Source organism: Serinus canaria, chromosome 1A (genome assembly GCF_022539315.1).
Source record: "Serinus canaria isolate serCan28SL12 chromosome 1A, serCan2020, whole genome shotgun sequence".
NCBI classification, from domain to species: domain Eukaryota; kingdom Metazoa; phylum Chordata; class Aves; order Passeriformes; family Fringillidae; genus Serinus; species Serinus canaria.
The window spans coordinates 6,541,696-6,567,897 of record NC_066314.1 but is presented as its reverse complement, the minus strand read 5'-3'; the positions used below and the strand labels follow the sequence as shown (position 1 = coordinate 6,567,897).

Here is a 26,202-nt window from a genome sequence, read left to right as displayed (position 1 = left end):
TGAGTAACAGAGGAAAACAGAAAAGATTTTTGTAGCACATTCCTTTGGCAAATGCAGGATAAAGCTCATCATGTGAGCTGAACTGTAAATGAGGGCCTTATGCTTTATAAAAATTCTCCTATTGTCCCAGGAAGGATGAGAGTCAAACACAACAGTTTCAGCATGTAAGTCCTGTAAATAAAGTTAGTTAGCAGACAGGAATCAGCAGACTGTTTGGGAAAAGGAAAAAAAAAAAAAGAGAAAATACTCTTTTTGTAGGAAAAATTTAGGCACACTGCTGCATTTCAGACCCAACTTCATTACACTGTACCAGAGATTAATTGGACCCACAAGATCCAGCAAACAGCATATGACATCCATCTACCTTTGCTGCTTCAGCATCCTCCCAAAAATATATAATGCAGGATTTTAAATAGTACGTTAGCCCAGTTTCTTTTCATAAAGTCTTCCAGAGAAGTTTAGGAAAATTCCAAAAGTAGCATACTGATTGCCTCTGGGATTTTCCACTTAGCAATTTAATAGAAAATTACACCCCTACCCAATCTGTGAGGTTTCCATAACCTCCCTCGTGAATTTAATTTTCCAGCATATAATAAATTTTACCATTAGGCATATTTTCTGATATTGCTTCACCATTAAGGCTATTTCCCAATTTTTCTTTTCAGAACCACATATACTCTCTGTGTGGTGTCAGGACAGCACCTTGCACTGAAGAATTCAGGTCCGACTATGTCCATGCACATAGTATACAAATCGCTACTGTTAGTATTCAATTTGCTTCCCTCCTGCTCATTTTATGTCATTATTCTGAGTGATAGGGTCGGTCAATATTACTGGAGCTAACGGGATTCTCCTGGGTACTCTGAGGAGACCAAGGCAAGATCTGCATTTGCATCTGTTCAAGTAGGCGTATGCAAGTATCACATAGTCTTCTCCTTGTCACAACACAGTCTGACTACATGTAAAACACAAGATGATGATCGGAGCTGTGTTTGCAGTTATCAGCAGTCATAACTGTAAACGCCTGGGTCTTTTCTCTACAGGCACCAGGCAAAAGCACTCTCGGCTGTAAAAAAAAAAAAAAATAATAAAAAAAACACTCCACCCTCAGTGAATTTAGCACACTGAGCAAACTGGAAGTGCGGCTGAAGGCGTCAAGTGGTGAATAAATCAAAGCACTAATTTCAGCTGTGTTTGGGCCAGCCGTATGGCTGCAGTGACCTCACGGTGACCGTCGGGAGGGCTGCCAGACGCCCTAAATCTCGCTCCTCTGGAGAGCCGAGACTCTCTTCCTCTCGCTAAGGCGATCCAGTTTTTGGCCGTGGGACTCCCTTCCTCTTGCTAAGGCGATCCAGGCTTGGCAGAGCTCAGCCCAGCTGGCGGCTCGGCGCTCTTCTCCAGGCCTCGGTCCATGGCACCAGCGGACACATCGCTGCGATAATCCCTGCAAAACACGGCAACAAACAGGTGTTGCCATCAGTTCCTGAGGTTTACCCACTTCCGCACGCCAAGTTCAACCCCCTCCCCGCCGGCCCTGGCCCGGTCCTGCTAAACACGAGGAGTCCCCCCCGCCTCAGCCCCTGAGGGGAGCCGCGGGCAGCACCGCGGTGCTGAGCGGGCAGCGCCGGTGCCCGTGTGCGAGACGCGCGGCGGGAGGGGGACACAAAATGGCGCTGCCCCTCAGCCCCTCGCCCTCAGCCCGCGGCGGGGCCGAGTGGCGGCGGGCCGGCCCCGGGGTGGCGGCGGCTCCCGGCCGGCGGAACCGCCGCCTTCCTTCCCCCAGCAGGTGGCACCGGGGTCCCGGCGCCGGCGGCGAAGCCATTGCGGGCCGCCCTTCGCCGCCGGGCCGCGGCCGCGCAGCCGGCGGGGGGGAAGGCGGCGGCATCGCCCCCGCGGGGCTCCCCCCGCCGCACCCCGCTTTTCCTCAAAGTTCGGGGCGGGAGCGGGGGGGAGACCGGAGCCAACTTGTCCCGGATCCCTTTATTCGCCGCCGGAGCCGCCGTCTCTCCCAACCCCCGCGTGTATTGCTGATCGGAGGGACGGAGCTCGGTCCTGTGTCCGCCCCGCTCCTTCCTGCCCGCACCATGGAGTTCGCCCAGAGGAAGAGGAGCAGGAAATCCCAAAGCTTTAAACTGGTCAACGAAGGTAAGGCGGGGGCGGCCGGGCTTTGTTCGCTGGCCGGGGGCAGCCCCGACTTTTGCCCCGGGGGGAGCGGGGCGTTATGAAACGCCGGCGCCCCCGGGCCGCCGCTCCCTCCCGGCTCTGTTATTGAACTCCGCAATCCTCTGCCTGAACTCCCCGAAACCATTGCATGCCTATCTTTTTCTTTTTTTTTTTCTTTTTTTTTTATTTTATTTCTTTCACCCCCTTCCCGTTTCTTCTTTCTTTTTTTAATTATTTTTGCATGTGTGTTACGTGTTGTTGCAAAACCACCACCTCAAGCCTCCCACCACCACCTCAGGTGGACGTGTTATTTTTTTCCAAGCAGAGAACCTTGCTCAAAATAAAGTTGGATCATGTTTAGTGGTGAATTCTGCTTGGGCGGGGGGTAGTAAAAAAAAATTGGGAAGCGAGCAAAAAATAATGACACTTGAGCAGCGACAGACCTCCTTAGTATTCAACTCTTGTGGATTTATTGTATTTGGGGTGTTTCTTTTCCTGTCCTCGTCTGTGTACATCCTTGTATTGCAAAGAAAAGCTGAATCGAGATCGCTTTATTAAAAATCCACGCAGGTAATTAATTGTACGTGGGCAGGGGAGAGCCGCTGGCGTGTAACTTGTTCGCTCGGGGTGCGTTTGCTTTTGGAAAAGAGGATATTTTAAAAGGGATCGTGAGGGGAGAAATATTTGAATTCATGTCGGGCAAGAAGCAGAGCTCTGTGTTACAGTCTTCTTGTTGTTGTTTTCTTTAATTAAAGGGGAAAAAAGATAGAGCCGCTGGTAGGCGTTTTCACAGGTGGACTTCCCAGCCCTAGGGATTTATTTTGGTCGGGGATTTATCCCTTCTCCGGCTGATGAGATGTTTTTTTGCCCTGATGGAATTAATTCGAGATCGTTTCTCCTTTTGTGTTCCCAAGTATTGGACGGGAATATCTCCATGAAACGCTGTGTGTGTCCTGCATGCCAAGTTCAAGGCAGGTGACTGCTTGGGTGTAATGTCACGCTGGTGAAAAGGGGGACACACACACGAGTGTCAAGACGTGCTGTCTGGGGAGTGCTTTGCAAAATTACGTTTGAAGCAAAGAAATTCAAAGATGGAAATAAACTCACTTGGTGGGATTAGTAAATAATGACTGCTGTATCGAGGTAGGGGGGTCTGGGGCATCACACATGGTCCCTGTTAAAACTAGAGGGGCAGGGACTTGCCAGACGTGTCTGAAATGCATTGGAGGTCTGCATCCATTAGCAAACCGATCAAGGGGGTAATTTTACAGAGAACAGGCTTGGTTTGTGGGGTTTTGGCACTGAACATGCTCCCAACTTGGAGGCAGAGTTAGTGCTTGACTGGGCTGGAGTGTGGAGATGGTGAAAGCAAAATGTGGAAAAACAAAACTGAAATTTTGCTTTTTTTTCTTTTTGTCCTAATGTTCCTGTAAAAAGAGTATTTGCTAGAAATAGCTTACTGTTTTGCCAATCTCAGTTGCCACTTCTTACAGTTTTAGATATGCCTCAGTGTATGAGACAATCTATTTAACCTTATTTTAATAGGTAAATCCAGTTAAGATGGTACATTATTAATAATGTTTTATCTGTGGTCTCTTTTTGGATGTAGAGAGTCAAATACAAAGCTACACTAAAAGCATATGCTAGAGAGAAAATTATGTCTTTTTACTTTGAGAGTGGAGGAGATAAAAATCAGGTTTTGTATGTGAGTCTGCACTCTCATACTCTTTTCTATCACAGTTGATTAGAAAGATAATTATATATAAATAGTTGTCTCTTGTAATTGGCCTTTGCCTCTTGCAGGAGTTATTCTGTAATGTCACAGTTTAGTGTTTACTGTTGTGAAATTGATACAGTTTTCCAGTCCTGGACTGTGACATCTAAGGCAGAAAAAGGAAACCAAAGAGAAAAGGCTATGCTGTATGCATTGGTTGGTAACACACCATCTGCTATTGATGTGTGCCTATACAATGCTTATTCTGTCCCAAAAATTACTTTGAGCACCTTATCGCAATGATCAATAGTGACCAAATCAAGAGAAAGTCCATTGCTGTGCTAAAACACAGCCACCTCTGGGATGAAATGTGGTGACTTAAGGGCAGCAGCTGCAGACCAGAAGAATATTATGACCAGCTCGATATACAGGGAAGTTCTAGAGAAGAAACTGGGTGTTATCTGTATATCTAAGGACTGTGAGTCCATAAGTCCTAGTTTCCACTTACTTGCTTCCACAGATCTTGAATGTCCTTGAGAGGATGAAGGTGCAGAGTGTGGCAGGTAGACCCTGACTGGCTGGCCATCAGGTGCCCACCAAGCATCACGCCCTCTGCTCAGCAGGAGCAGCTAGTGATCTTGGAAGGCAGCATAAATCCTGCCAGTGTAGTCTCATAAAAGAAGCTTTACTTCCTCGATGTCGTATCTCAGACTTCACCTTTACCCATTTCATTGGCTGGGTGTGCTCGGGAAGCAGAGGAATCCTTTGTGTAGCACCTTATCCCTGACCTCTCCAGTTCTGTGGTGTGGTCGTTTCCCCCTCATTTTCTTTCCAGGCGCTTCTCATTCTATAGATTTGCTGTGTTGGGCTCGATTTTGGTTTACATACTGGGTTGTTCCTCCTCTTGTGCCTTCGAGACAGTCGTGCTGTACAAATAAACACACCTAACAAAAAAGCGACCTGTACAAATAAACACACCTAACAAAAAAGCGTCTTCCAGGAGACTTTTCCAGTCCTGTGCCCGTTTGGTCAGAGGTGCAGGTGTGCTGCTTGTGGAAGGAGCTGCTTATGCTGCCCTCCACTTGTGTTACACCTCTTAAGTGAATCCCCCCAAAATCCCTTCCATGAGTTAATCTCTGCCTCACTTTTTGTGAGGCAAGTAAACATAAAATCAGTTTAAGGAGGGAGTAGCTGAGAGTGTTGAGAACTGGGAGGGCATGGAAGGAGTGAGGTGGGGAGGTGGCTCTTTCAAGACACTGAATATATTGTTCAGTCTTGAGCGATTTGCCGAAGGAGAGAGTTTGTGCCAGTATCAGAGTCAGAAATACCATCCAGGAGAGCTGCCTTGAGATACTTTTTTTTTACTTGGACTTACTATTTCTCTCTCTGTAAACAAAGTTCTGGTTTTAGTGAACACCTGCCTGGTGTTACAACAGAGACCTTCACAGCAAAATATTCTTTTATTTAAAATAGAAACTTAGTGGTAATTTTCTTTTTTTAATATCTTGTAACACCTCTGTATGTGAGATGCCAGTGCTAATTCTTCAGGTCATCACAGGCATTAATTTCTATAAGTGAATATCCTAAGGTGTCACTGAACCTCCTTTCTTCAGAATTGGGAGGCCAGTGACATCATTATGAGTCAAGCCAGCTGAGCAATACAGCCCTGATGTGCATTGCTGATTCCTTACTGAGGTGAAGTTTGAAAGTTTGCCTTGGTCTCTGGGAGGGTAAAGTTTTCATTATAAATCTGCTTTCCTTCTGTAAAGCAAGAAGCCAGATAATTGGCATCTGGTGGGATAATTTGCTGTGAAAATGAACACAGTAATTTAGGACAGGCGTAGCTATTCCCTAAAATCTGTGAAATATTTGAGCTGAGTCTCTCCAGTGTGAGCAAAGGTTTTTTAGGAGGTGCTGATACAGAGCACATTTTCTGTGGTTAATTTGATGTACATGAAATAAACTGCAGATATATTGATAAATTGTGTAGTAAAACTGTAGCAATGTGTTCAGTGTTCATTTTTTCCAGATCACTTGAATTCTAATTTTTTTTATCGTTTTTCATTCCAGATTACCATCATGAGATATATAAGATCTCTGACTACAGCAATGATGTTAATGGGGAGACCAAAGAAACACAACCAGTTTTTTTAGGTATGTGCTTGTGTTGATTAATTTTCGAGCAACATTGCGTGGCCATTTGCAATTAGGGAGGAAAAAACCTCTGTGCAAGCACAGAAAGCGCCTGCCATTGTTTAATATGACATTCTTTTCAAGACCCTTTTATTCTATGAATTGCCAATATATCCTTTATTAACACTGCTAAAAGTTGTAATTTCAGACATAAATGTTTATTAGTGTCTACACACAGTGCTAATTATCGCTCACTCAGAGAGCCAGATGCTGACTCTGCAGTTTTGCAGCTCTGTGCTCACCCCATTTACATTGCATATTCCCTGGCATGCTTCACTGGCAATAGTTTGTGTAATTGGGGTATTACATCTTTGACATCTGGATAACAGAAATTCAATTTCCAGGAAGCTGCTATTTGTTTGGTTTTGCTTCTGCCTTGGGTGGGATAGAGGATTAATGTGCTGTCTTAATGTAATGTCCTTTCACCTCTGGAGCTTGCCTGCTAATCTTGGCATGGCAAAATTAAATTAAATCAACAGTTAAAAATGTGTAAAGAAAATACAGAAGTAATATAGAGTCTGTAGCATGATATGTATTACAGCATATCAGTGACTGTCTATCAGTGAACCTTTACCTTTCTTGTGTGCTTTTTATCCTCTGTAACTCCTCAGCTGCAGAGTGCTTCTTCCTTTCCTGCTTCTGTCCCCTTCCAGTTGCATCCAGGACCTCACCTGGATAAAGCCCCTCTTGGCAAAGATTTGTCAAGCTAAATTCAAAGAAGGAGGGGCCGGTTTTTTGAGCTGTATAAAGCAAGCTTGTGAACACTCTGTTCAGGCTTTGGAGAAAGCAGATGCCGTAGCACCAAGAAACTTGGGAATGTCTGCCTCTCCTTTTCAGTACCAGGAGCCAAAACATTTTTGTGGGGTGATTTAAGGTTTCTGTAGCCTGTGTGTGTTGCCCCCTGGAGCCAGAAAGTAGCGTTGAAATGTGGGAATTGGCACCTGAAGTTACTTTGCATGCAAAATGCCTTTGTCTCCTAAATTCATAGTGCCACATCCTCTTCTAGAGGTCAGAAGCAAATGGGAGAGAATAGGAGGATGTGTTAAAACAGGGGTTGGAGCTGCCTTAAATTCCCTTCTCAGATTTGCACCATTTGAGCAAGTATTTCTTCCCTACACCCATTTCCAAGGAGAAGCAAAGGCCACTGCTGTGCTTTGTGTTTGGATTTTATGTTCTGGAAGCACTTTTGGTGAAGTCTGATAAACCTGATGGAGTGAGCTCCACCACAGGTTTACTTGAAATGATTTTTCTTCCAACTCTAAGTCATGAAAAGCTTTAGCAAAAATTGGGCATCCGCCAGGGTGCTCTAAGAATGTGCAGAAGTCTGTGCTTTGACATTTGTGCTGCGAGTCAGACCCACTGATCTTGATTTTGGCTTGGTTGTCCTTAGATTTGTTTGGGTTTTTATTTTTTAGTAAGTCCAGCTTTTCATTATGACTGAAAGTGTTCTGGCACTTAAGTGCCTCAAGTTCACCTATTTCAAGAGTCAGTCAAAATTTAGCTTTTAAGAATGTGAATCCTATCAAGGATCTTCCTTATCAGGTATAGTCAGGGTATAATCACTGCTTCACTTGATTTCACTGTTTTATGGCAAAATTTATCTCTGAAGGATGTTTATTCCAACTTGGTGATTTAGAGTCAAGTTTGTTCTCCAGTTTAAGTGATCCATGGGATCAGCAGTTGAAATCTGTGTGATGTAGCCTTCAGTATGGAATGGATGCTATGATACAGCATTGAAACTATTACCTTTAGGGAAGGTAAAATGTTAGTGGCAGTCTATAAATGAGTGGAGCTTTGCGACAAATGGGATGTGGAAATGCCTTTGTTACACAGCTGAGCATGGTTAACTCAAAACTGCTGTTGAGAAGAGGGGAGTTGCTAGGGTAAATGAGTAAATCAGAATAATCCAGCTTGTTTAACATACAGATAAAATAAGGATGAGATGTCAAGAAAGACCTGATGGACCTAGATGGTCTTTTTTGCACCAGCATAGATGGGTACAATACAGCTTCGTGTAAATGTAGGCTGAAAATTGGAGAAAGCTTCAGTGCAATTAAAGGAACATGGTACTGGATATGACCTCTGATGGCTGCAATGGTGTAGAGTCCAACTGCTATCTGAATAGAGCTTGAGAAGTTTTCTCATGTAGTGCAGTGTTGGGAGTGGGGATCGGGTGGCTTGTCCTCTCCCCCAGTCCTTTGTTCTGATAAGATGATGAACAAGAAGTCACATCTTTCTAGATGAAGGACGTGCTAACCACAGTCTTTACAAGAATCCAAGGGAATGTGGACTATCACTGCTATATTTTGTGGATGAGGACTGGCATGTCTTTTGTTCTGAAGGAAAGGGCTTAGTTATCTTGTACCAGGACAGACTGCTCAGCCTGAGAAGGAGGAGGCAGCCCAGAGTGAAATGCTTAAACCTCAGACATGGGTGAAATTTAAAACAGACCTGACTTCCGATTTTCCAGTAAAGTCGCAGGGCTGATTGCCCAGACTTGGTATTACAAGCCCTTGAAGGGACTATGTACACCTGTGTGTTGCTGTCAGTGATGATTAAACTTACACTGTCTTTTAAAAAAAAAAGTCTTTTGCATGCACCATATAGGTTTTTTCCAGTCTTAATACTTTTATTACCAACACAAAAAAGTGAAAATACAGTATACTTTCAGACTGAGTGTTTTTACAATGCTTTCAACTTGAAATTCAGGCTCTGTGTTTGAAAGGTTAATGCAGAAAACTAATTATATTATCCTGGTAATCAAATGTGTGATGAGACATTTGTCTGTGTAATTAACAGTGAAGAACTTTTATAGTTTCATAAAATTGCATGCTACGCGCAGTGTGCTTGGAGCATTTGTTTTGAAGAGATGTCCAAAACAGAGATGTTTATGACTGATATAAAGTGGAACTGAAATGTACTGTAATGCAGGTGTCTGTGCATTTTACAGCATTTCCATTGTTGAAATGGAAGGCAGCAGATTAATAACTTCGCTGTGTCATGGTAAAAATAAATAATGTGTTTTTGGAGCAGGGGAGAAATGCATAAGTTACTCACTAATTTCAAGAATTTATTCTGTCCCAGAAATTATATCCTTTGCAATTTATTCACAGAGAAAAAGTTGACTTAACAAGTAACTTCACAGACTTGTGTTACTGTTAATAGGATTATATCCCAAGTCTGGTTGTTTGAGTAGTGGCTTCTGTAATTAAGACTGCATAGAAGTTTATTTTATGTATCTGTGTTCTCTAATGATCTAACTTGGTAAAGTATTTCCCTTTGGGGCTAAAGCGTGGTCTTGGCCTGGGATATTTCCAAGAACTGGGGGAAGTTGATTCATATCTATTATTACTTTTTTAATTATATATTAATATATACTTTTATTGAACAGTTGCTCACTTGTCCTTTCCCAAGTGATTTAGCTGGCACAGTGTGGCATGAAAGTGTGTAACTTGGGCTTCTGTAGCTTCTCCTGTTGGGTGTTTTGAACCTCTTTCACCAGGCTCTTCCAAAGATTTACTGTGTTTGAGGTGGGAGTGGTGGCTAGGCCACCTGCTATGACCCAGTTTCCAGGGAAATAACCCCAAAAGCCTGAATACTCTCAGGGTCTGATTCTGGGTTAGATTCTGCAAATTTCTTTGCTTACATTGGTGTTTATGGGGTTTAATAACTTTGTCTGTTTCATGATAGGCAGGGTTATCAAATAACATGGTTTTGTGCTTGCTTTGTGAATAAGAGGTCTGATTTGAGGGTGATCCAGTTTTCCTGCATATCTAATTCTAGTGCTTTGTGTGGTGACATGAACATAGGAAAGTGCTTTGAGGTGATGTTTTAGAGCATTGCTAAGATGCCTCGACTTAGACAGCTTCAATGTCTCCGCATGTTAGTTTAGCAGAGTCAAATTCTCCAGCTCGTAACTCGTGTTGCTTGTGCGGCCCTCTGACACGGTTCATGACCACTGCCCTCCCTGCTGACTTGGGGTTTAGGTTTTTCATTTGCCAAGGATGTTGTTGCCTGTGTTTTTTCTTCAGTGTAGAATTTTGTATGCTGGCAAAGACCTGGGATCACTTTTTTGGGAAATGTGTGCTTACCCCATTAGTTTAGTTCACGGATGCCCGATTCCAATTATGCACAGAGAAGTCACAGTAAGATTCCACGTGATTTAGGAGACCTTTGCTCTGATAAGGAATCATGCACATGGATCCTCTATTTTCCCCATGCTGACCTCTGCAACTTTGTATTTCAGGACAACTTGTGGTACAAGATGACCAAAAAATACCTAGATTTTTGAAAATTATGATTTGATGTGGGTGTAGTTCTTGCTGAGAAGGGATGCTGAGCTTCCTTCTAAGATAACTGTCTCTGATGGAAATACCTGAACACTGTGTAGCATTCCAAAAGGTGTTTTGGTGAGTTCAGCCTGGTTGAGCTGTGGAGACTGTGCCCTGTGTGTACGTGCTTCCTGATTCCTTGAGCTGAATCAGCCCTTTACAGTCTTCAAACACAGCAGGCGAGTTTTGCTGGCCCCCTTCCAGAGAGGGCAGCATTCAAATGGCATCTAATAAATTGCAGTTTAATATGCTCAATTATATAACCCTTTGCATTTACTTATTATTTTTTGTTGAGCTTTCACGCCATATGCTTCAACTTCCACTTTTTCTCACCTCTGAAGCCTTGTTTCCATACAAACCAGGCTCATGTTGTCAGCTCACATGTGCTTGTCTGGCTGCCTGTCGCTGCCATTCCTACCCTCCCAACAGCTCCACAAATTTCAGCCTAGTTGGACACAAAGGTGAAAATGTGAGATAAAAGTAACTTCAGTAAGCAGCCTGATCCAGGAAAAATCCCTATTTGTATGTTCAACAAAGGAAAAAATTCCATAGGTGTTTTGTCTGTCCAAAACCCATAAAATTATTAAACTATAATTAATAGAAAAAATTTATTTTCAAAGTGATCTCATGAATATTTCCCAAAATAGATGAGAAACATGAATGTTAAAAATAAAGGAAGGAATTGCAGAATACTGGACAAAGAGAACATGATGGTTATTTGGTTTTGTGAGACGAAGGAAGGAAATATTGTATAGAGACATTTTTCCAACTTTAATTCTGTTCACCCATTTATACACTTTAAAACATACACATTAATACAGACATGGTTGCCACTTCTGTGATACTGGGATAAAATTAATGCTTGAACATATCAATATGGTCACATATAATTTTATAATTGTTTGCAGTGCTATGATAATATTTGATCAGCTGTTCAGGAAAAGTATAACAAGGTGTTGGTAGGCAATGTGATATTTTAAGTTTAATAAACATAGTAGTGAAAATATGGACAGGCATATAGGAGTGAAGAGTGTAATAAATTAATTTATCATTAATATGTTGTTAACTGGAGTTGTTTACAGGCCTGTTGCTTCAGAACAGTTGCACACTTAGCACATGGGTGCTACTGCAGCCTGGAACAATTTTCTGGTTGACATTTGTTCCTTTGTAATTTAAACATTCTTGCATCTTTCGAAGCAGGAAGTTTTTATGTCCTATACGCTTTCAGTAAGGAAATAGATTGAAATTAATTTTGAGGAAATTACTTTTTATGTTGTGTAGCATTTATTAAAAAAGGGCTTTGTTTTGTGCCTTTTTTTTTTTTGTCGTTGTTGTTTTAGAAGATTACAGTCAGGTCAGGTAGGAAAAAAAAATTGGTTGCTTATAAGGGGCCATCATGGAAACAACTGTTGTTGTTTAAATAACAACAACAGTAGTTATTTAAAATTGTTAAGATGTTTTTGTTATGACGATTGACGTCTCTATATACAAGTTCCTAAATAGGGCTCTAACTAGCCATGGTTCTATTTGAGTAGTATTTTGTAAGTGTTATAGTGTTTTGCAGGTAACTTCAATTGTTTCAGATAAAACCCAGGGATTTGCATGGGGTATCCAAATGGCAAGTGCTGTAGGCAGCCTTTGGAGACATCCCCATCTCCTTGGAAATGGTGAGGAGCTCTGGTATGTGTACAGAGAGAGGCTGAAGTATGCACCACTCTTCTCAGGCCTCAGCATCTATCTTAGAAAGCTTTGCACAGATAGATAATGCAGATTTCTGTGCAATAAACTATTTTTTTCCAGTGCTTTATTATTCTATTTAGCATTTAAAAGAAGGCTGGCTCTTCCACAGGACATACTAATTTGAGTTGTTGTGTTTTCTCTGTGCCCCGTCAATTTTTTTTTTAAATTTTTAAATTACATGGTTATTATCTGTGAAAATTATCAGCAGTGGAATAACTGATAACAAAACACTGTCCTCGGGCTCTAGAGCTAATAGCCAAATGAGATAACCAGAGAGCAAGAAGTTAAAATCTGTTACTGGTGTTGCACCTATCTGCAGATTCAGATGGTGTAACATCATCTGCTCTCCACTTCTATGGGGAGGATGCTGCTGTTGCTGGTCGGCTACAAACTAAAAGCTGGAAAAAGGCATGATTGGGAGAGGAGAGATGTAAACTTGCACTGAAGACTAAGTCAGGCTTATAGCCTGTAGGATTTTAATGCACTTTCTTGCAAAAGGGGCGACGTATCCTAAAAACAAAACAGAAAAACAACCAAACAAACAAGCAAAAAAACCCCCACAAACAGAAAAATCCCTGAAAAAACTCTGAAAACCCAAACCCCAACCAACGAGCTTACAAAGGGTGAATCTTCCTGTAAGGATCTACCTAATCAAAATGATAAGTTTATGTAGGGTGCAAGTTCAGGGTTTATTGTAACATAAATGTAGTGTTTCTTTCTGTCTGGAGTATGCTCATGTCACTGTATAGGAAGACTTCTATATAAAGGAACAAGGGAACAGAATCAAGGCTGAATAAGCTCAATTAACATTAATATTTTATGTAATTGGGTAACGGAAATTTAATCTTTCTAACAACATGTCACCCGACCAGACACATAGCACAGTCTCTGCACCCAGCAGGAGGAGGTGGGTGGGAAGCTGTTTTGATACTCACATACATTTTGCCATTGAGCACAAATCCAAATTGCCAACTTAAAACTCCCAGGGTAATGTTAAATGGCACGACAGGAAGGGATTGCTCCAGGCTGTAGTGTGCTGGGAGCGTGTGGAGCTGGGATCGGGGCAGGTACAGCCCTGTACCGGAGAAGGGCAGCGTGCAGTGTATGGCTGTGAGTATCTCAGTAATTGGAGTCCTGTGCTACTCTGCAGCCTTTCAAGGTTGGGAACTGCAAACAGTCAACCCCTGGTTGGGTTGGGGCCAAAAAGTGTCATTTTAAAGGAATTGGTGCTGTTACTGTTAATGAAATCACACGCGCACAAAGAAATCTGCAGGCAAACCAACAAAATAAATAAATACAGTGCAGAACTTCCTTGCAGAGGGTTTTTCTCACTGTGTTAGCTGGAGTGGAAATGGTGCTGGCGTGTTGCTGTACGGGGTTGGCAAATATTTTTCTAAGTTTGGACTCAAAGGTTTCTTGCAAGCCGCCCACTCTCCTCTCTGGATTGGGGTGGGCTGGAGCCAGCTGGCACCAGCCCAGGGAACCGGTGCACCAGGTCAAGCAGGAGATGCTGCTATCCAGCAGAGGTTGGAGCACATTGTTCAGCTCCTCTCCCCTTCTGCTTATTCTCCTCCTAGAACAAAACCTCCCTCTTTTGGGTGTGCAGTACACCGGGCTTGCAGCAAACTGAGCTTGGCCTGTGTTGGGGAGGGGTTTGCAGCTCTTTTAGCTGTCTGGTTTAGCTGCTACCTAAACGTGCACCTAAGTTTAGGCAACTGAATGGTGCTATTGAGTTGATAAAATTGTTCACATGCCTGGAATTTAGCACACTTTCAAGTACCTTTTTGAACCAGAGACGGCTCACCTTGCATCTTGGATTTTTGGAGAGTACGTTTTTTTTTTCTTCTAAAGTTTCTTTTGTACAGTTGCTTTTCCAAAAATAGGTTTATTTAGGGAAGCAGGAATATAAATTGAGTAGAGGATACCAGGCATTATTGTGTTAAATATTCTATAAAGGAAGGTTGATTCATCAGTTTCTAGATCTTACTTACGACATTTGCTTAAGGTATTTGATTTTTCTATTACCAGTAAGAAAACCAGAGGCTTCTTTCTTCAGAAAGGGCAATGAGCACTTCCTTATTACTCATGAAATGTAATGTATGCTTTAACAAGCAAAACAGGCTACTATCTGCCCAAAACACATCTATTCATTGTGCAATCAGCAGTTTCATATGTAAAATTATTACTTAAATGGTGCCAGGCATATTAAGTATGCAACTTTTATTATTTAAATGCCCTGAATTTATTTGGACCAGTCACATTTTTCTGGTATATATTTTCATTTTCTCTTTAGAATCTACATTTTTAAGACATTCAGCAATTCAGCTATCTGCGGTTACACACATATTAGCTACTGTTTAATTTATTCCTGTATAATCCAGTATTACTAAATTCTGTGGAATAAGGAACTAATTCTGTTCATTAAAATCAATAGATGCAGTGCTGTTCTGCATGTGTGTGGTGTGGTGCTTTCTGTGCTTTATTTTTTTTTTTCATAGGATCTATCCTTGAGCATACAGCAAACTGATACTTAAAGGATCTGATCCTTTGGGCTCTACTCAGGGAAAATATCCACTGATGTCAAGGCCTGAATAGGATCAGGCTCTTAAAAGGACAGTTTATTTGAAATTGCTGTAGCTATTATTATTTCCTTCTGGCAAAAAAATAATCTTACTCATCAAAGCCTTAGAAACAACATCAAGAAAGCCAAGTTCAGCAGGTCTTTCAGGCATGAGAGCTGTCAGCCATGGCTGTGTGAAGGCATAGCCTGTTACATCCCAGCGACCATTCAACCATCCATTTTCTTTCTCGTTGTTATTTATTTATTTATTTGCTCCAACTCTTATTGGCATCTAAAACCACTAATTGCTACCCATTACTGTTTTTGCTAATTTTCAGTGATAACTGTGGCTCTGTTTTCATTAGGAGATGAAAGCCGGGAAATTAAAAAACAAATTACAGGGATGAGAAGATTACTGAATGACAGCACTGGAAGAATCTATCAACGAGTTGGCAAAGAAGGAGAAAAACTGAAGGAGGAGCCCCAAGATTTAGATTTAGCCTGGGCCCAGCGCCTGAATCCCCCTGCGGAGTCCCAGGCGAGCCTTCATCCGTCCCAGAGCGGAGCATGGAATGAGCTATCGCCCCAAGGCAGCCATCTTTCAGGGCAATATGGAACTCGATCCAAAACATTCCAAAATCAGGCTCGAACTGTGGCATCCAATGGTATGACCTGTTAGACACTGAGAATGGTGCCTTTCCTCCCCCCCTTGTTCTCTACTAAATATCTGCCTTTGTTGTGATGATATATTGTAGCACTGCACTGAAAGCAGTTATAGTTCAGAGTCTACAAAATGAGCACATAGTTATCACTTCAAAAAGGTGTGAAAGTGGGCACTGTACATTCTGCTACCATCTGTCTTAGCTTTTAAAATGGTGATAGGATTGAATTACTCAATGCCTTTACAAGCTTAATTTCTATACAGTACTTACTAAAACAGCTTTTGTCATTGTTATTAAATTCATGGCTAATTAAATGTCAACCTCTACCACTCCTCTTTTCTGTGAATAATGTAGCATTGTTGTGACACTACTTGTGGAGCAGGATTCTACTGCCTTTCATAAGGGGATGGCATCAGCCTTGTAACAGGCCACTGAACAGCAGGTACAAAATTCCATCACAGCCTTAGGCTTTTATTCCAATGAGACTATTGGAGAAAAGAGATGGTGGAGTCTACCTGTGAACAGCATGTTCTAGAGTGTGGCCAATTCAGTATTGGCAGAGAATTCTGCCCTGAAGTAGATGGCAGTGTGCCTCTAAAATGCCTTTTTCTTATTAAGTCCCAGAGAATGGAAGTTTTGCTGCCAGATTAAAAAACTGCTGTCAAAACCCCACCATAACAATCTTCTAAATATGGAAGGACCCAAAATTCATCACACATCTCCTTCTTTGTCCTCAGAGGCCCTGGGCACTGGCAGGGACAGTTCTCTGCATGCACAGAAGTGCCCAAACCTGCATAGATTATGTGCCTTGTTCCCAAATCCAGAAAGTAGGTGGAGCAGCACCTCTATCCCCTCAGGGGCCTGATTCAGCATGTGAGCTAAAATGTGTTGACAGGATTTGGCCCTATATGCAAGAAAATGTCAGTTTTGATTTTTTTGTATGTGGAGGAAGGATTCAGTTGACTTATGATTTCTTACAGGTTTGAAGTGGTCAATGGGACATGGAAGAGTCAGGTTGAGCAACCTCCTGGGCTGGACAGGAGAAATGCCCAGGTTCCCAGCCCTTGGGGGAGCAGGCCAGGAGGCACGTCCCTTTGCAGCTGTCCTGCTGCTGAAAGGAATGCAATCTTTTGGGTTATTACATGAAGGAGGGTGTGGGCCCTCTCCTCTGGCCGCCTTTGAAAAGACAATCTGTGTAGCAGTTGGGTTTGAGGTGTCTGCCTCTGATGGAGTGTTGTGATCCTGACTCCTGCTTGGGCTCCAAGCCCTGGTCTCTAGGGAAGAAAAACTTCTGATGCATTTCTGAGCAGTGAGAAAAACTTTTGATGCATTTCTGAGCCCTGGAACTGCTCCTCACTCAGTACACAGCCCTTCTGGGCATTTTAACAGCCTGATTCCCCCCTATCCCTTGCATTTGACAGCCTGAGCATCAAACTCAGTATTTTAGATGTTATTCAGAGGATGGACAAAGTTTTTAAAAGCTGGGTGTAGAAATGCTGAACAGTACTTCAAGAGATATTGTAAGAACCTTGGTTCTTACCGTGGTGTTTAAGTTACCCGAACAAAACTGCCAGACACAATGTTATTACCTGGGGCTTAGGTCAGGCTTAGGTCATCACTGGGGAGATGTTCAGGCATCTGTAGTAGGTGATCTGAGTCCAGGAACTCTTTCTGTCCACTGTGGATAGATACTATATAAAAAATGAAGATATATGTTGTAGGCCATCTGAATTGCTCAAAGTTGAATGCAATAGGCACATCAAGTCCATCTCAGTGGTGCACTAGTCTACTCACAGGGTAAGGTGGTTCAAGGAGAGGCTGCAATAAATGTTTAATAGGTGCTGGTATAGAAAACATTAATGAGAAAGCTATTGACAATGATGCCTGGAAAGGTTACCTAGAGCAGAGGCTAGACAGAGTAAGAGAAATAAAGTAGGTATTTATTAAAAAGGCCTTCAAAGGTTACACCTTGGGCAGTACAAGAGCCTGGCCCTGGATGACGGGTCACAAATGTTCACACTTTTATAAGTTTGGTCCATTTACATACTGGGATTAATTGTCCAATCACAACTTCACAGCTTAATGAAGTCACATTCTCCTAGTTTTTGCTCCCCCCAGTTTGCTTTTGTTCATACTTTTTGGGGCCTGGAGCTTCCAGGGCTGGAAAAGTTTTGTTTTGTCTTACTAAACTGTGAAGAGAACTCTCTAACTCTCTATATGAATTTCAGAGTTATATACTAATGCAGTACAGAATCTGAAAAATGTGAAAGCTGAAACTTAAGGCATCAACTAAAACAAAAGAGGAACAGGGTAAGCCTAGACATTGCTGCAAAAGAGGGAAGAGTAGGAACACACATGAAAACCAAAGGGATTTATTCCAAACCAGACTTAAGGTGGTGGTTCCACAAGTCAGGGTGTTAGGTAGACATCTGTGACCCACTGTTTTTAGTGGAAGCCATCTGAGACTACAAAGAGTGAGCACCATGTCTGTCCTATTATAGACAGTAAACTCACACTTGAGTTTCTTCTTGTGTTCTGTACCAAATCCAGCAGTGATGCAGCAGCTGAATTGCTTTTGAGTTGCATCAAGATCATTTTCACTGGGTAGTTCTTGCATGCTTTTCCCGTATAAGCTGGTAGCAATGTTAGTTACAGTGAGTGAATTCCCTCTCAGCAGATCCAGCTGTGAGCAATAAGTAGCCTATGTGAGCAATAAGTAGCCCACTGTCCTGGGCTACTTATTGCTCACATAGGAGAAGCAACTCATGTATTTGTGTCATCTCCTTCTCTCAGTCAAACAGGCAGGTATCAAATTTGCCTGCTGGCCACCTTCCAAAAGAGAGGGGGATGACTCTTTAAAGACTCCTTCATAAAAATAAAAAGTCTGATCTCCTTTTAAAATTAAAAATTGATTTATAACAGTTGAAAAGGGTTGCTTTTGTCCCCTAAAAATGATAAAGATAGTGCTTAGAACAATGACTGAGAACACTCTACTAGATATTTCTTACAACACAATAACTGATCAGAGGAGGGAGGATAGAAGGAAAATAAAAAACCCTCATGAATATGTAAGGAGTCAGTAGAACCCTGCTTTGATTTAAAATATTGGTGGTCTCTTTTCCCATTCCCAGTACCTATGGTAGATTTACATGGGTAATTTCTATCAATACTAATGGGGATTATAAAGTAAATCCCCTATGCTTCAATGGGAAAATAGACCCCGTGGTTTTCCATCAGGAGCCTGTGTGCCTGTGTGTTTTCATTAGGAACATGTTATATTGCAACAGGAAAGAGGCACAGGTATTTACTGATACAATTTGTTCAAGTTTTCACTTGCAATTCACCATGATGTAGAGCCTTTGTTAAGAAGCAAACAAAAGCCACCAACCCTGTTTCCCCCCAGAGTCTTTCAGATACCATTTCCAGAAGAAGACACTTCCAGAAGCCCTCTATAATATTGAATTCTGATCAAGAGAAATGACAGGCTTTATCCTAAGGATCTTCTAGTCTAAAACAACTGAGAAAGGACTGAAGGAATGATAGTCTTGCTTTGTATTTGTCTATTAATAAAACTCTTCTAAATTCTGGGGCTTCCATATCTGGGGTACCTGCTTGTCTTACTGAAAGCTAGAGTTATGCTGGTGCTATTAAATTATAAGTTGTCTTGAAATTCATCTACTTAAAAGTCTACTTAAGACATGTAGGTGAAGGGTATTGGTGGAGCCAAGTTGAGAGATTCTGATTAATCTGCTGCAAAGCTAAAGATAACATTTTTTTTTTCCTCTGTACCTGTAACAATGGGCTAAACATTTTATGGACCATTGAAAAAGTAAAATCCCATCCATGCCCCAAGGAACTTCTAAAGAATAGACTGTGTACAAAGGAAGGGCAAGATCAAACTAGGCAGAGTCCTGCTGAGTCAGAAACCTTTTTGTTTCATTTTGAGATTCTCAGCCTGTTTTCCAAATAACTTCTTAGTATAAAAATCATTTTATTTGCAGCTGAAACCTTTGAGAGCTGAAGCCAGTGGTTCTATTGCATTTGCATTTGCTAGATTTGTAGGGATTTTGTTAAGTACTCCATTTATCTTAATACATTTTTAACAGATTTTATCCATGTATGATATTTTAAAATATCAGAATTTGTAATTGCAGGATGTGGAGTATCTAAATATCTGAGGAAAAGAGTGTGACACCCAGATGATGTCAGGTGTCTTCAGGTGATGCATTAGTTTAGCTTTACAAGCAGCTCATCTTTGGAGTGTAACCATGAGTTTGCTCAAGTCTGATAGATGTTGCTTCAGGTCTGAAGGAATGTATGGAAGGAGGTAGAGAACAAGTGCCTGGTGGTGGCCAGATTTTCAGTTATTTCAAATGAGGATTAAAGTCAGGGGGTCTGTGTGGGTCTGATATCAGGGATCTGTGATGAAAGAACAGAACCCAAACCTGAAAAGGTATTAATAACCTGGTTTGGCTTCAGAGGAGAGCAGAAGTAATAATGAAAAATGTGAACATTTATAAGTGGAGATTAAATGAATTGCTTCTGTTCACTTTTGCTAGGTAATGATTAAAGGGCAGGCACCTGGTAAGTGTCAGGCTACAGAAGAAAAAGGAACATACACTGGCTGAAGTCCACACGTGACACCAAGTGAGGTTATTTTGTTAGGTGCATTTGTACCTATCTTCATGAAATGTTAATCCCTCCTCCTGCAGTCTTGAGCAGTAAAATAGCCATCAATTTAAATGACTGTAAGGACATTTTGAAGGGAAGGGAGGTGCATCCCATCTAGCCTCAGCTTCAACCAGATACTGTTAGGTGTTTTGTTGAATATTGAAATTTTTATTTGCAGCTAGGGATAGCTGTCTAGGGATGCAGCTGTCTTAAGCTAAAGTGCAAGAGACAACTATCCTGCAAAGTTTGAAATCCCTCAGCTGTTACAGCCTGTTCTAATTCAGAACAAAAGATACAAAATTTCTGGAAAGTAAAGCAGTAATAAAAGCACTGCTGAGGGCTAGAACTAGAAATATGGGAGTTCAGTTAAACACTAATAAGAATTACTAGAGAAAAGGAATGTCTTGAACTACTATATTAATTTTCAAAGGGAAACTCTGGAAAGCCCATCTTGTAGGCTACAGTGGTGGAAAACATCATAGAAAACAATCCCACCCTGGCAAACAGAAGAGCAGATTTGAAAGCTTTCATGTTGTTCTTTTCTGTCCTGTTGTTTTGGGTTTTTTTCTCCAAGTTGGGTATTTTCATTCTCTCTTCTTCACATGGTAAAGAATCACCTGTAAGATTCAAGCAGTTTAAAAATTCCTAGACTCTCATTTTATGTACAGCACAAACCTTTATTGCACAGACTGTCTTCATTCTTTGTAAGACTGTTCCAGGAGATAGGCTTTTTTATGTGTGTGTGATAAAATAAGTATGTTTGTAATGAGGTTTGGTGCTTTTGTTATTCAAGATGAACCAGCCTGACAATAGAAAGCCCTGCTGTGAGGAGTGCATTATATTCACACTCTGAACAGTCTTCCCCAGCCCATGTAACATTGCATCCCAACTCAATATAATTGCATATATTAGTAATTGAGTAAAAACTAGTGGTCCTTTCCTCTTAAAAGGAATCATGTTGAAAATTACTTCCTTTCATGCTTTTGATCTGATTTTGCAATCTGTTATATTGATCATAGCTTCTAACACCTGCCAATTGTTGTGTGGGTGATCTTGTGTGGCTTACTTCTCACCCATTTCATTCCACTCTCTTTCAGGAGAAATTCCAATGGTGAATTCATCAGTTGGACCAAACTGCTGTACGTGTAATTGCCAGTCAACCCTGCAGGCTATTCTTCAGGAGCTCAAGACCATGCGAAAATTGATGCAGCTGCAAGCAGGTACAGTGACCAGTCCCACATGTGCATACCTGTGGCAAGCATGGGGTTGAGGATGGCCCAGCTTGTTGCAGGGGTGTTGGATGAGATGGTCTTTGGAGGTCCCTTCCAAACCCAAACTGTTCTATGATTCTGTGATCTTCCTGTTAGGGAATGGTCTGGGAGATTAAAGTCTGTGTGGGCACTCAGGAATACCTGAATTGTTTCCTGCTCTCCTGACATATCAGTCAAAGTCAAATTTTCATAAGTTTCTTGGAAATGCAACTTCTACTTTTCAGATTCTTACCTGAAATATGGGATTTTATCTTTAGCCTTTTAAGGCTAAATTGAAAATAAAATTAATGTGATTAGATACATAATGAGAGCTGAGTGGGCAGGTCAATATGCCCACTTTGTTTTCACAGTGTATTGATTCAGGGGTGCCAAATGCTACCTCACCTGTGTTCTGCTTACCAGTTCACTAATCTTAGGGGTTAGAAAAATAAAATTTCAAGGTAGCTGAAAGTTACCAAATAGTTATTCATTCAAACCTCTTTTAGCTCTGTGGTAGTCACAGCTGAGCTAGCTACTGCATGTTGTGGCCTCCACCCATCCTCTGGCTGTGAAGTACCAGCTTTCAGTGTGTATACCCACAATAATTTGTTCCTTGTAGAAAATTACTGAGTCTAGTTTTCTCCTAGGTTGGGAGCTGAAACAGAACAGTGCAGAGCCAGAGGAGTAGTTGAGCCAGCAAGATAATGAGAACGTGGTAGGTAGAGTTAAGTCATCATAGGCTTATGTGAAGCTGCAGGCTCTGTGCTACCTAAAAGTTAGTGTTAATACTAATGAGGAGATAGAGATGTTGGAGATTTTGTCAGCTGACTTGCCCATCCAGCATGAATGATGGGGACTGGAGGCATGGAGACTTCTCTTGTGGAGAGGCTGATAAGACTTCTGTAAGAAAAGGGAGTGTTGAGTAATTAACTGAAAGATGGGTGGAGTGAAGGGCTGACTAAACTCCTTGTCTCCACGGTGTATAATGTTTGAGTGAGTGATGGGAATGATCAGACAGGTTTTGTAATATCAGTTGGCACACATAAAAATGCTTTTCTAGAAGTCATCAGTTTACAAAGAAGTACACAAAAGCCCAGTTTTACAGCTTTTGCTGGTACATGGTATTTTTTTATGCAATCAGTCCAATTTCATTGAAATCACATGGGTGATTGAAAAATGGCTTGTGAGTGAGAGTTAGAAAACTGGGGTCTATGCCAAAAGAGCTGACTCCTCAGTAGCAGAACATTTCTTATTAATTATATATCTACAGAGTAAGTACCTTTGTTAATTTGTGAATCTTTTGATTCACTTGGAATATTTAATATTTTCTGAAGTTATGGTTTTGCAGAGAAAAAAATCATTTGGCATTTTTGTTGCTAAAAGAAAAAAAAACCCTAATGTTCAAACCTGTATGTGAAAGTGTAATAACTTACTTTAGTATTCAAACACCCTACTGTCTTAATTATAAACTACACATCACAGTCTTGTAAATCCTTGCCAGAAATGAAATATTCCAGAAATATTTTAATAAACAATAGTCAGAGGTTTGTTTTCTTCCTGAAGCTTTGTAGATGAGTACTTTTTGTAGCTTTTTCATATCTTGAATGAATTTGATCTGCATGTAGAGCACTTCTGGCTTTGTCTTTGTTTTGACCTTGATCTTAGTGATTTATCCACACACATAATGATATCTTGATAGCATTCTTCTGGAGGGCTTGTTCATATTGGTACAGGTTCAGGATTGGTGCCTTAATTTATACAAATGATTGTGAATACTGGAAAATGCAGAATATTGATAAATGTAAAATATGGTTTCTTATATTTCAGTGGTAATACATGTCAGCTTTTGTGTATGAGCAAAACAAACTGATGGAACTTTGGGTTACTTTTTTTCCCTTAGAAATTAAACTATTGAATAGTGTTTTCACTCATTCTTGGCATAATGGTACTTGAAATGTTCTTGCTGAGCTAATTAACTTGGAGACCACTGTCATAAAAATAACTGTAATTGCATTAGCACTTGTATTATCTTACTTTATCAGGAAGAGATCCTCAAAGAGTGAGATTCTTAGTCATTCAGAGGGCACACAAATTAATCATCACTTAAGTGCTTCATGTCACCAGCCATCCAGTGGTCACTAGGAAAAAGAACTGTGTATTCCTAATTTCCTTAAAATACTGTTCATCATTATGGCTTGAAAAGCCTCACCACAGAGCTCACTGTCATTATCCCCATTGTACAGATTGGAAAATTATGCAAAGGTGATAAAACTTATTTGTTTCCCATGCACCAGCAACCCTGAAAAATCACATCACTTATCTAGAAGATAAGTTCAGTGAGTCAGTAGTTTAATGGTGTGGATATTCATGGGCTTTTGTCTTTAAAATTAATGCATTATTTTCTTTCATTCAGTTGGGACTCAAAACAGACAGCAGCCTCCTGTTCCTCTGATTTGTGCACAGAAGTCAACAATATCAAGAAAGAGAAATAAAAAGAGAAAACTGCCCCTCAGAGTTGTTGAAGCAGTTTCCGCGAATAAGAAACCCAGCTCTCCAGAGAATGAGAAGAGGCTGACGGCAAACTTGGAACAACCGAGTCTGCAAGAAGTTGAACCCCCCCTGAAGCCAGAGACCCCTGTGTCAGGGTTTGGAATTATCCTTGAATCAGCTTCATCAGATGTAAGTTAAAATTGTAATGTGCAGGATTGCAAGATTTTGAAATACTGCTCATTCAGGAGAATCAGTACTCAAGTCACATTGATGCGTCTTCCCACTTTTTGTTAGACTGAACAAGCAAATCTTGGGTAGGAGTGAATGGAGATGTTAGGGTTAGATGTGGGGAGTGGTCATTAAAAGGTTTTGGGTCTTTTTTTTTAACTTTCACAAGCATGAAGTTTTCCCTTGAGTTCAAGGCTCCTGTTTTTTGAGCTTTCAGTGGAAATTTGTTCTTCATCTCTCCCAATGCCAAGAGCCATGGTTGAGATGAGGAGCCATGAAAAATGTGAGGTGTGTAAAGCATTCACAGCCCCGTCATTGCTGATGAGCCCATGTAGTCCACACATGAGTCTTTATCCTGCCAAGGAGTGTTTACGTGCTTTCCTGCTTTTCTGGTCCTGCTGACTTTGGGGGACTCCTCATCTCTAGAAAAATTCATATTCAGTCTTTGCTGAATTGGGTCATTTGGTCTTGATTGCTATGTGTGCTGTAGTAGGGCCTCAGCCCTGTTGATGATGTCAGCGTGACTAAAAAGGCCAAAATTTGCCGCTCTAAGAATATGCACTTTTCCCATAGAATTTTGTAGTAAGCATGTTTTCTTGATTCATGTACACACTAATAGAAATTCCATGTATCTGGTCGATGATTGGCTTTGTTTAATGACCAAATTGATGTCATCCAAACCAGTTCACTGACAAGTAAACTGTTCATTAATGTCTCTAATATATTTTTAATTTTGAGCAGGCTCTTTCCAATTTCCTAAGTACTATGAGCTAGAAAAACATAATTAAATTCCGTATCAATAAGCGTAAATGAAAACAATGCAGCAGATAATATTCTATCCTTCTGGAAGAGGGAACTAATAATAAAAAAGAGCAGTCAGGATAATTCAGTTACAGAGATGCAAGCCACACCACTAATTAGGTTGCAGTCTCATGCCACAGAGTCAGTGCAGTGATACAGAGTAACTAGTTTGATGCTTTTTTCAGAGGGTTTCCTTTTGTAGTGCTGAGCTTAATAATATTTGAGGTAAAGGTTTGGGGAGGACTGGTAATTTATCTCCAGTATGCAATTTGTGCTTATAATTTTTCTTTGCTTGTGGCACTCTTGTCAGCTTGAAACACGGTTTTGAAAACAGTTTTGTGCTTGCAATGGAATTTAATTTGGCTTTATGAATGTGTTTCATCGCTGGACACGGTTCTTTGTAGTTGCCAGTTTGACCTAAGGAAAAAAAGAAAAAACATTTGGCTCATAAATCAGGTCTTCATCTGTCCTTCCATGCTTGAGCCCTTGCTTGCCACAACAGTTGTTTGACTAAATTTACAGAGCTAGAACCCCGAGACAAACAAATTGATTTTGTTTTGTCTTTGGAAAGAAAACATTTGAGTTATGAAAACAGATATATTTAATGCAAAAAAAAAAAGTGACCTTAAATATTTTGAGAAGGCTTAAGAAAGACACTTTTTTGAGAACAATGGCAGCGTTATCTTTTTTACTTTTTTATAAGCATCTCTGTTTTGGTCACAACCAGCATGTCTGTGTGCCTGAAAAATCCTGAAAGACATCTTACAAAGCACCATAAATGAATGTTCCCTTGAGAATATTCCACAGGTTGTCTGTAGTGTGTGCTGTGTCATACATCACCACTGCTGCCACTGCTATTTTGCCAACATTTATTGAACTTTAAGAAGAATCCAGATTTAATGGGTATAAAATCAGGGCTGCCAAAACCAGTGCAATTAGTCCAGATCTGCTGAGATGAAATACTGTTACTTACAGAGGTGGAAAATGTCTTGGTGAGACAAACCCTCAATCTGGACCATGGATCAGAGAATCTGCTTTTTAAATGCAGTGATCTGATTACACCTCTTAGTTGGACTTATGTTTGTTTTACAGATGTAATATTTCATTTATAACCTAATAATTTTTAATCTACATATTACAGCCTACTAAAATATCTAGGATTAAATCTAATTCATTGCCTGTTAAATTTAGCACAGCAAAAGCCTTTAGCATTCAGGTCTTCTTTATTTTGTTGTTCTCAAATAGTTCACCCTCCAGTTCCTTTTGCCATGATCATTATCTATTAATAAGTGCTTTTTCTTGGAGAAATTACATTCAGAATGATCATGAAATTCAAATGGTTACTGATTGTCTTTGATTGAAGAATAGCTAACTACTAAAGGAAAGCAAGAATAAATCA

At 40.9% G+C, this 26,202-nt stretch overlaps 1 protein-coding gene across 2 annotated transcripts in view; it reads left to right on the top strand.

Moving 5' to 3' along the window:
- Nucleotides 1-1,535: 1,535 nt before the first annotated feature.
- The window catches only part of BEND7 (BEN domain containing 7), a 47,249-nt gene continuing 22,582 nt past the window's right edge, over nt 1,536-26,202 (top strand). The window contains exons 1-5 of one of the 2 annotated variants that reach the window (XM_030238658.2): nt 1,536-2,145; nt 5,948-6,031; nt 15,067-15,366; nt 21,132-21,254; nt 23,698-23,963. In XM_030238658.2, coding sequence (XP_030094518.2) covers nt 1,668-2,145; nt 5,948-6,031; nt 15,067-15,366; nt 21,132-21,254; nt 23,698-23,963 — 1,251 coding nt within the window. In that variant the 5' untranslated portion in view covers nt 1,536-1,667. The remainder of the gene's footprint in view (nt 2,146-5,947; nt 6,032-15,066; nt 15,367-21,131; nt 21,255-23,697; nt 23,964-26,202) is intronic. The other variant, XM_030238659.2, reaches the window with a different exon arrangement.